The sequence below is a fragment of the Haliotis rubra genome, unplaced genomic scaffold (genome assembly GCF_003918875.1).
Source record: "Haliotis rubra isolate DU_JTF1 unplaced genomic scaffold, ASM391887v1 Scf133, whole genome shotgun sequence".
Classification (NCBI taxonomy): domain Eukaryota; kingdom Metazoa; phylum Mollusca; class Gastropoda; order Lepetellida; family Haliotidae; genus Haliotis; species Haliotis rubra.
The window spans coordinates 919,252-931,136 of record NW_025765259.1 but is presented as its reverse complement, the minus strand read 5'-3'; the positions used below and the strand labels follow the sequence as shown (position 1 = coordinate 931,136).

The 11,885-nt window shown below is 40.5% G+C and overlaps 1 protein-coding gene across 1 annotated transcript; it reads right to left on the bottom strand.

Annotated features, from left to right (window-relative positions):
- Window positions 1-7,295: 7,295 nt before the first annotated feature.
- LOC124267690 (acetylcholine receptor subunit alpha-L1-like) lies at window positions 7,296-11,608 on the bottom strand. Its single transcript, XM_046702671.1, has 4 exons — window positions 11,473-11,608; window positions 9,045-9,178; window positions 8,773-8,927; window positions 7,296-7,964 (listed from the first exon to the last, which is right to left on the bottom strand). The coding sequence occupies exons 1-4, from the start codon at window positions 11,516-11,518 to the stop codon at window positions 7,601-7,603; spliced, it is 699 nt and encodes a 232-aa protein (XP_046558627.1). The 5' UTR covers window positions 11,519-11,608; the 3' UTR covers window positions 7,296-7,600.
- Window positions 11,609-11,885: the final 277 nt, after the last annotated feature.

The window sequence follows — 11,885 nt, the reverse complement described above, 5'->3', positions numbered from 1 at the left end:
CGTCATGTGTCATCGTCACGTGTGAGGAAGGGATGCTGGTCTCCGAGGTGTACCACTAGGGGGGCAACCCACGAGCACGAGTATGTTAGTGATAAACCTACAAACCTAAACCAAAGGGACGCAACTCCACATGGCAAACTGCAGTTCGCCTTTGGCGACTCCGCCATCGTTGTCTCCTAGATTGGAAAGAAGCAAGATACCGAATGAGTTTGTGTAAGCAGCTTACAGAAGATAAACAGTGAATGAAATGTAGGGATGAGTCATGTCTGTGAAGGTGCGAAACGAGAAGGAATGAAGAAATAGACAGATATGTGTGCGTGCAACTTACCGATGATATGAAATAAAAAATATGAAGAATTATCTTGAGTGTGAAGCTTAAGGAAAATAATGTGCTTATCGATTAGTTGTCGTGGATGTTTTTGTGATTGTCATACGGTATTTTGTTTCTAGTTATCTTCCTTACCATCTGTCACTGTCACTTACGCATGCCCGATATCTGAACATATGTTTCAGAACTGACATATGTGTTGTCAAAATGTACAGAAAATTGCATTAAATCAGGTAGCTGATACGATTACGTTTGACTTCTTGTCAAAGTAGCAAAGTTTCCGAATTGCTAAGGAAAAACGTCCTATGATATAACTATAGGTGCTTGGTATTTTTTGCTTGTTTCAATCCTTGACATTTAACCTTTCGTAACAACCATTCCCAAGGATGACCAGTCGTGACCTTGTCCCTTCAAGCGTTAATACCGTCTACAGGAGGAGTGACACGACGTTGAGTGATGCCCAAGATGTTGAGTGAGGAGTGAGTGAGTGAGGTTTTACGCCACTTTTAGCAATAATCCAGCAATACTCAGCTGCCTCTGTTACCATCGTTTCAGGCAATGCGCTTTAGGCATACCTTCATGGCGTGGATATAGCGCAATATAAGTGTCATTATTATCATAATTATTATTATATCACGGCGGGGGACACCAGACATTTGCTTTACACATTGTACCCATGTGGGGAATCGAACCCGGGTCTTCAGCGTGACGAGCGGTTCAGATTCGGAATTTGACATTTGGGTAAGGTCAGTGACCGTGTCATCGTAAGGCTAAGGCTGAAGCTAAGGGTAGACTTAATGTCCTGTGCAAGAATAACGCTTCAGTACAAGGTTGTGCAAGGCTGAGCCCTAACAAGGCCAGATGTAAGGCTATGGTTAAGTGTATGTGTTAAGGCAAAAAGTGCAAGGGCAAGGGGTTGAACAATGGTAGAGCAAGAGTAGGGCAATAGTAGACAAGAGTAGGGCAAGGGTAGGGCAATGTGGAGGTGGAAACAAGCGATGACAGCATCACTCTCAGTATATCGCCAATACCACTGATGCGCCAGCAAATGGCTACAATAATGCCGTTTGTAAATACACTGATACACAAACTGTACGAGATATAAAAACTAATCTCGTAATTCTATATCGGTCACTAAAGTAGTGAACCCGTAAAACATTAAAACAATCAGAATTACACTGTTTTGAGTTTTCCGCAAGAGGTGAGGACAATTGAACAGCAACTGTACACCTTGAACAGATGGAAATTAAGATATGGTAAAATCCCACGTCAATATAATATGTGATAGGGATAACAAGGGAGCTCCAGCATCTGGGTTTAATCACCAACTGAGAAAGATAAATAGTGGTGTTTGACTCAGCGGACCTTCAGAAAGCCACCGTGAAGCAAACACGCTGTGCGCGGCACCTGGCTGTTGGTGAGTTGAGCTTCATGTGTCGTCAGCTGGGCTACACTGTTTACATTGCAGATTAACGATTACGAATAACCATTGGCATAGACATTCGGGGCTCGATTCTCAACTTGCTGAGCCCCTACACACTATATTTGTCAGTCGTGCTCGTCATTTTGCAATATCAGTACTGCGTGGCCATATGTATTGCATACTGTGTAGCTTTTTTGTTGCGGTGTTAGCAGTCGGGAGTCCCACTCCATCCAAGCTGTGTATTCCAATAAGACAGGTGCCATCAGGACAATTTCCTGTTTGAGTCTTCAAACAAAGCTTGCCATTTCCTAAGAGGCTTCTTCGTTTCATAACAGAATGTCAATTACATCCCATTTTAATTTTTGTGCATGAAATCTGTCAATCATATCCCGTCTAATCCTTTGTGCATGAAATCTGTCAGTCACTTGACACGTCAATCATTTCCCTTCTCCATCGAGATCGTTGTGCATTGAATCTGCCAATCATTTTCCTTCTGGTCCTTTGTGCATTAGATATGTCAATCATTTCCCGCGTGGCCCTTTGTGAATTACATAAGTCAATCATTTCCCGCCAGGCCCTTTGTGCATTCAATCTGCCAATCATTTTCCTTCTGGTCCTTTGTGCATTAGATATGTCAATCATTTCCCGTCTGTGGAACACAGAACCTTTAATAACGATATCTATTACGAACGTTTTGAAGAAACAATTCTGTTTCGAATCCCCAAAGTACTAGGATCTGTACTTGACTTAGACAGTATAATACCAAATGTAACATGTGTTAAGTTTGAATATCTCCAAAACGATGGAGGTACTTCCAGGAAACTGAACAGGATCGTTTTTTATGTACAGCTACTATGCGGCGTGATTAATTCACTACCTTTACTTCACACAGTGAATATATCCACGGATACAATCGATAGAATCACACCTAATTAAGTAGCTTAGAGCTGGGACTGACACACTCCAGAAGGAAATCCTAGGACTGACACACTCGAGATTGAAATCCTAGGACTGACACGCTCCAGAAGGAAATCCTAGGACTGGCACACTCCAGAAGGAAATCCTAGGACTGACACACTCGAGATTGAAATCCTAGGACTGACACACTCGAGATTGAAATCCTAGGACTGACACACTCGAGATTGAAATCTTAGGACTGACACACTCCAGAAGGAAATCCTAGGACTGGCACGCTCCAGAAGGAAATCCTAGGACTGACACACTCGAGATTGAAATCCTAGGACTGACACACTCGAGATTGAAATCCTAGGACTGACACACTCGAGATTGAAATTATCCTATTATTTTCAATCGCATCCCACAGAGGATCAAAACATTGTTTTGAAGATATAAATTTTTAATCATGATTTCCCCATTGCTGTAAAGTTTTATTATCATAATCACCACATATCAGAGCGAATGAATCGTTATGAATGGATGTTTTAATTTCCTCCAGAACTTACACCCGAAGACTTCTCACAGCAATACATCTTGCTTGTATTTACATAGATATAAACAGGTGCCATATTAACAAAAGCTGTAGAAGAACATACTCTTCATCAGCTATGTACACATGCGATACCCCAGACTTAAAGAAGGAATCTGATTTCTTTTCAAACTTCAGATATATCCTTAAAGAGTATTAATGACACGCATTCCAAAGACGCAGGCTTATATATTAGTTTTCATTTGAAGTGAGCACCAGATTGGCGCAAGATCATCATTACTTTCAAGATGATCACTTTGAACATAACTTACAACATCATCTCTGTAAACGAACGTTCAGTAGAATACATTTTGGTCATTGGTGAAAAATAGGACTATCAGAGAATCAAAGGCATTCTCTTATATTTAGAACATTCTCGAGATGTAGTCGGCTATCTACGCTATCGTCAGAGACTACTGGGTGCAGTATCTAGGATGAGGACAAGTTACAGCTAATTTCCATAATACATGTTAAGGTTTTAAGTGAGACAGATTGTCTGTCACTGACGATGTGAGTTTCCAATGATTGTCTTGTTATAAGGAAAATGCATCACATACCATTATCCTCCATACAGTTTTGCAAGGCAATATACCAAAGCAGATAAAGGTCAATGATATTTTAAGGTTATATAACAAATAGTTGACATTATTGTGTCCACATTATATGCTGGAGCTAGTTTTGACATCTTGAGCATTAAATAAAGCTATATATGAACAGATGTCAAAGTAGGTGAGGTGAGGTGAAATTGCGTTTAACGTCGCACGAATATTTCGCTCATATGACGACATGCATGCGTGTGTATGTGTGGCTGCTTGAACTAGCCCAGACTTAAGCTGGTTTTATAGTGCTAGCTCATTGAGATACCATGCCGCAGTTAAGCATGAATATCCCACTGAGACACATTATACTGACTCCGAGCCGACCAAGTACCATATATTAACGTCTTTTAGCATGAAGCGGCCGGTGATCGAACCCGCGACCATCGGCTCTCCGGTAATGGACCACTATTGTCTATATATCCAGTTAGTGACCACATTCCTTGATTCATTCTGGTTGATTCAGTTGATGATTTTTGTTTTAAAGGTTGATTGTCCCTGGCAAAGTACCTATTCGTACTATGTAACTAAATGGTATCATTTGCGCGCAAGCAGCTCACTTGCATAGAGAATCAAGCCATTTTTTAGCACACACTATGGCGACCGTAGCTATTTAATCCAACAGACTTTGGCAACATCGCACTGTCATGCTGTGTAAATGTTTCGTTTCGTGTGAAGAATGACCCCACCCCAACCCGCCACCCTTAAACACATGTCAGATGTTTGAATAGTCTGACGTGCTGATTACATAGATGACATGAAATGTTAACCGGGAATCAGTTACGTAACCAACAAACAAGGAAGAAATGTGCAATTTCCAATTAACAGTTGCAGTTTATAATTGACCATGTTCATAAATTAATCAGATCAGCACAACGTTATCATTATGACAGTACAAAATAGAGTGGCAGTACAAATGTAAAAGTAATATAGTATAGGAGCAATCTCCAATAAGATGTATAGTTATTACTGTGTAACCGTGTTAGCTACAACTTGTAGGCCTGGAGGTGTGACACTGTACAGTGATCTCCAATAAGAGACAGACAGACAAATATTTATTCAGTATAAAGGCCACTGGTCCAAAATACAATCATATTGACATATAAATTCTGCGCATTGTACAAAATACATTATAAAACCATGAAAAATGTATAAAAAATTACTTATTACTACTGTCAATAATTTGCTGGACCTTTAATTTAAGGAAATCTTTCCGAACTGACTGAAGTATTGAGCTGATATTAAGTTAACAAATGTAGTATCAGAATTACATGTGGATATGCCCAGTATATTATGCCGTAACTGATGATATTGTTCACAGATTAATAATATACGTTCTTCATTCTCAATGTAATACTTCCCTTGTCTTAAACAATACTGGCACAACCTATCTCCATACAATGTAGAGGAGTATCTTCCATTATTTACAGCTATTCTAAAGTAACTACATCTAAATCTGGCTAAAACAACCTTAAACTGTAATGGTAAGGATGACGTAAGATGTGTTTCAACTTGTAAAAGAGAATTAAACTGTTTGTATAAAACAAAATGTGACAAAGTATCAACTTGCATATGCCATTCCTGCTTAAGGTTATCAGCTAATCTCTGACGGAAGGTACAAATAAACATCTCAACATAACCCACTTCCTGAGATACCCATACAAATCCAAATCTTTATTTGAAGAGAGTATTCTTAATATGACTAGCCCAAGTGATTCTACCTCCCTGCATCTAATGATAGAAGCATCCTGTAACACTGATAAGGTAGACGAGATTGGTCCATATACAATAATTTACACCAATATTTGACAGCCCTTGTCATATAAGATAACTGCAGAGGCATCCTGCCACTATCACCCAGAGCCATTACATTACAAGTATTCTTTTTTACCTTCAATATCCATTTAAAAGGAAGTACCCCATATTTCTGCTCCATAACACAAGATTGATTTCACAATGGTATCAAATACTTTAAAAAAATCATTACATGATAAAGAGCCAAACTTATTCTGAAATTTATTGATAGCCATCATCGCCTAAGTTCCCTGTGCTGCTAAACAACTTTGAGCTTGGGACCAACTTAACTTAGGTGAAAACACAATACCCAGATATGTATAAATAGACACAACTTCAATATTATTACCATTAAATTTCCACCTTTCATAGCTTCTCAATGGACCACCATAGTTCTTACTGTGTCACTGTTAACAGCAACTTGTAGGCCTAGAGGTGTGACACTGTTCGGTGATCTCCAATAAGATGTATAGTTCTTACTGTGTCACTGTTAACAGCAACTTGTAGGCCTAGAAGTGTGACACTGTACAGTGATCTCCAATAAGATGTATAGTTCTTACTGTGTCACTGTTAACAGCAACTTGTAGGCCTAGAAGTGTGACACTGTACAGTGATCTCCAATAAGATGTATAGTTATTACTGTGTCACTGTTAACAGCAACTCGTAGGCCTGGAGGTGTGAAACTGTACAGTGATCTCCAATAAGATGTATAGTTATTACTGTGTGACTGTTAACAGCTACTTGTATGACTGGAGGTGTGACACTGTACGGTCATGTCCAATAAGCTGCATAGTTATTACTGTGTAACCGTGTTAACAGCAACTTGTAGACCTGGAGATGTGACACTGTACGGTGATCTCCAATAAGATGTATAGTTATTACTGTGTAACCGTGTTAACCGCAGCTTGTAGGCCTGGAGGTGTGACGATGTCCACTATGACCAGAGGTCGGTGGGGACCAGTCCCCACCCCACCCCCACCCCCCCCCCTCTGGATCCCGATGGCCACCTTGTGACGACAAGATTAACGATGTCATCACAGTCCCGTATCTGGGACCTACAACTACACTATTACGACCACCACATCGTTCCGGCGTTCTATAACCGTGACACACTACTAGCGTTGGCTGTGTAGGGTGATGCTGGCTGGAGGAAGGGAGGTGAACAGAACACGTATTGACCATGCACTCTCCTCTCCAGGAATGTTGAACACAGCCAAACACACACAAACAAACAAACATAAACACATACACACACACATGAACACATGCAAACACACACTACAACACATACACACATAAAAACACTCAAACATACACAAAAAACTGACATAAAAACACTCAAACGCATACACACACACAAACAAACCTATACACACAAACATATACAAATGTACAGAACAACACGCACACATAAACACACACTAACACAGTCAAACGCACACACACATAAACATGCACACAAACACATACAAGCAAACATAAAACACACATACAAACACCACACAAACACTTACAAACAATATACAAACATGCACACATAAACACACTCAAACATACACACCCTCATACACACAAACACATAAACTCTCTCTCTCTCTCTCTCTCTCTCTCACACACACACACAGAATTAAGAGAAAACTGAATAAGGACAAAAACACAAGACAACCATTTGTAGTAAAGAGAAGTCTCTTTAATGTTATAGATTTTCAAACTTATTCATATATATTTTATACTCAATAAAACTTAGCTTCGATTGACATTATTTAGTTTTGGTCATTCAAGAAGGAAATATTTTCGACTCTCAATGAGTTCACTTCATTTGTGTAAGTTCAAATCACGTTACTGGTAATACGCAATCGCTGCTAAAGCCACGTGAACCACCTCTGCTATAAACTAAGAATATAGCGTTCCTTTAAAATAGAATCAAGTTTTAATCACATTCATTCCTTATTTGTAAAACTACTGCATCCTATTCAGTGAAACATACTCCAGCCCAAAAGACCATGTCTTTTAGCCTTCAAAGTCATGGTGGCAATGATGGAAGGGTAGGGTTCAGGACAACATTTGTAGTAGTTAACATTTCTCCGCATGGAATGTTCGATGATGTCCCATTGATCATCATGGTAGTACTCTGAGACGTCAATCTCGGAGGTCTTGTTCTGGACGTCCATGATGTTCCCGCTATACGTCCAGGATCCAATCTTCACCGAACAGATCACAGTGCCGTCAGAGGAGTATTTGGATACATCACATCGTGTCTTGATGCTGGTGGGTGGTATATAGTACACGAGTCCATTGTTGGACAGAACCACAGGGGCATCTGTGACATCAGCATGTCTGAAACAAAGACAAGGAACCCGCTCATCATTGATGTATTGGGGATCCAATGAAAAACAAGGAACTCACCCATCGTGGATTTATTGGGGATTCAATGAAAGACAAGCAATTAACCCATCATGTGGATGTATTGGGAACGCACTCATCATGGACGTATTTGGGATGCAATGAAAGACAAGAAACACATTCACCATGGATGTTTTACAGATTCCATGAAAGACAAGGAAGGCATTCACCATGGATGCATTGGAGATCCCATGAAAGACAAGGAACTCACTCATCGTGGATGTATTGGGGATCCCATGGAGGACAAGGAACTCACTCATCGTGGATGTATTGGGGATCCCATGGAGGACAAGGAACTCACTCATCGTGGATGTATTGGGGATCCCATGGAGGACAAGGAACTCACTCATCGTGGATGTATTGGGGATTCCATGAAGGACAAGGAAGGCACTCATCGTGTGTGTATTGGGGATGCAATGAAAGACAAGTAACACATTCACCATGGATGAATTGGAGATCCCATGAAGGACAAGGAACTCACTCATCATGGATGTATTTGGGCTCCAAGTATAGAGAAGGAATCCACTCGTAATGGATGTATTGGGGATCCAATGAAGGACATGATAGCTACCCATCATGGATGCGTTGAGTGGGAAAAGTAATAAACAGAAAGGTGTTTTTTTACACTTTCCGAATAAAATGAATATAACAATATATGTTTTATGTTATCAATTGAATTGATAAGGAAAGTGTATGGTTAAAGCGTCTGCTAGTCGAACACAGTCTTGACGAATGTACTCACCCACGGTAGGGAACTATGTCAGGGCGCCATATATCAGAGGGAGGGAGTCTGATAGCGGAAATGTCTCCGTATTCCGAGGGCTCCCAAGTCAGTCTGTTGTCAAACCACTCGTAGTGGATCCACGTGTCAAGTTCCGCGTCCCCTGTTCTTAAGCTCTGGAAACAATGACACGTGTTTTTAATCGAAACTGAGTTTATCCAAAATAAAGACATGTTTTATCTGGCATACACCTAAATCCTAAACAATCCACCCTCGCCCTAATGGACACTCACCAGCGATGATATCTTCAATACGGTCAAGTTGATGGTCACGTTGAGTGTGTCGCCTTTAGAGCTGACGGGGATGGTGTTTTTCGTGTCTCGTGAATTCAGTTCTTTGTACAGAGGGTCGTACAGCTGACTTTGGACTGTAACACATAGGTCAGATCGTGTTAGATCAGTGGACCTAAACACATATATCATATCACTGGACTGTAAGACATAGGTCAGATCGTGTTAGATCAGTGGACCTAAACTCATATATCATATCACTGGACTGTAAGACATAGGTCAGATCGTGTTAGATCAGTGGACCTAAACTCATATATCATATCACTGGACTGTAAGACATAGGTCAGATCGTGTTAGATCAGTGGACCTAAACACTTCTACTAGATCACTGGACTGGAACACACAGGTCAGATCATGCTAGATCGGTGGACCTAAACACATATATTAGATCACTGAACTGTAACACTTGTGTCAGATCATGCTAGATCACTGGACTGTAAAATATGTGTGAAATCATGTTAGATCGGTGGACCTAAACACATATATTAGATCATTGAACTGTAACACTTGTGTCAGATCATGTTAGATCAGTGGACCTAAACACTTCTATTAGATCACTGATCTGTAACACTTGTGTCAGATCATGTTAGATCAGTGGACCTAAACACGTCTATTAGATCACTAAACTGTAACACTTGTGTCAGATCATGTTAGATCAGTGGACCTAAACCCTTCTATTAGATCACTGGACTGGAACACATAGGTCAGATCATGTTAGATCGGTGAACCTAAACACGTATATTACATCACTGGACTGTAACACATATGCTAGATCATGTTAGATCAGTGGACCTAAACACATATATCATATCACTGGACTGTAACACATATGTCAGATCATGTTAGATCAGTGGACCTAAACACTTCTATTAGATCACTGGACTGTAACACATAGGTCGGATCATGTTAGATCAGTGGACCTATATACGTATATTAGATCACTGGACTGTAACACATCTGCTAAATCATGGATTGTATCTCATATATTACATGTCCATGTTTCTAGATAACCAGTAACAGAGTCTGAACCTGACAAACCAATGACTGAGTATGAATGACAAGTGGTCATGGATGATCATCTTTTTTATAGTACAATAGCTACGTATAGATGCTGATACCGTTTTCAAGTATGATATGGGGAATGAGTACAGCGGGATATATATGTAGGGTACATGAGGGTTAACAAAGACAATGGATGGTAAAAATAAGTTGGTAAAGATGAACTATAAAGAAGTTGATCATCCATAAACACTTGTCATTCCTATTCCTTACAACTTCTAGAATGCCTCTCAAATAATTCAGTTACTGAGGTTGGCTCGTCACGCCGCAGACCCGGGTACGAATCCCCACATGGGTACAATGTGTGAAGCCCATTTCTGGTGTCCCCCGCCGTGATGTTGCTGGAATATTGCTAAAAGCGGCGTAAAACCAACTCAGTCAGTCAGTCAGTCAGTCAGTCAGTCAGTCAGTCAATTACTGAGTAACGGGCAGAAAAGTGGAGTTGACACTGACAAGAGTGAAATGGAAAGGACACCCATATTGTCCTCCATCAATGTCAGTTTGAATACAATTTGCTGCAAGCAAAAGGGCAATGGAAAGGACACCCAACTTATTCCAAATCCATGTCAGTCACGGTTACGGGTTTTCATGACTTGGACTCGACGCCTTCACCCCTCGGCAGTATTCCACGAAGGTATGTCGCTGCTGTCTTGTCAACTCAACTTCAGAAACTTAAAAAATTACTCAGCAGCTCGCATCGTCTGCCTCAAGTCCAACAAAGACCATATCACACCTTCACTGATGTCTCTACACTGGTTGCCTGTCAAATTCCGGATTGACTTCAAAATTCTATGTATCACTTTCAAAGTTCTACATGGACAAACACCTGCATACCTGTCCAGTCTTCTGTGCCAGTACATTCCAACCCGACCATTACGATCCCAGAATCACCAGCTACTTGCCATTCCTAAAGTTCGACTCTCATCCTATGGGAAAAGATCATTCCAACACGCAGCCGCCAGTCTCTCGAACAATTTGCCCATTCACATCAAGAATGCTGAATCTTTGGACACATTTAAATCGTCTCTAAAAAACCACTTTCTTCGTCTTGCCTATTACTAGATTTTCTATGTTCAATTGTCTCTCTGTAAATAGTTTTAACTATTTTCTTTTCTCCTATAGTATTGTGGCGCCATGAGCGGGTATTAGTAACTGATGTAGCGCTATATAAATACCCACATTATTATTATTATTATTATTATTATTATTACAGATGTGAGTCTGTATCTGGCAAACCAGAGACTGAAACATACACTGACCCTATCGGGTCGAGATGTGTCTCACTCATCTACCTGAAGGAGCTTTATGTTACCTGCAACAAGGAACGCCACAAACAGCACAGCCACTTTTAACGCCATCTTGCCTCCTTAGCCAACGATTTCAGACTGGTTTGAGTATGGTGGAGGACAAAATCCCGTTATCGAACATCGATAGCAGATAACGTGATACCAAAGTCTACCTCACGTGTCCAGGTAAATGACCATGTACACTATTGTGATGATCTAGTTAAAACCGTATCACGTCCCTGAATCTCAAAGGTTAATTGATGTTTGTGTTTAACGATGGCGTACTCGAGAGAATATTGTCAGGGCCATTGCGAAATAGGGAGCTGGGAAAGCACAAGGAATGTTCATTGACTCAGTGTCAGGATTAAAGTCTATACTTAGCGTGTACAATAGTATTACTCTGTAGATACAATCATACAATACAGCAGAGAGAGGTCAG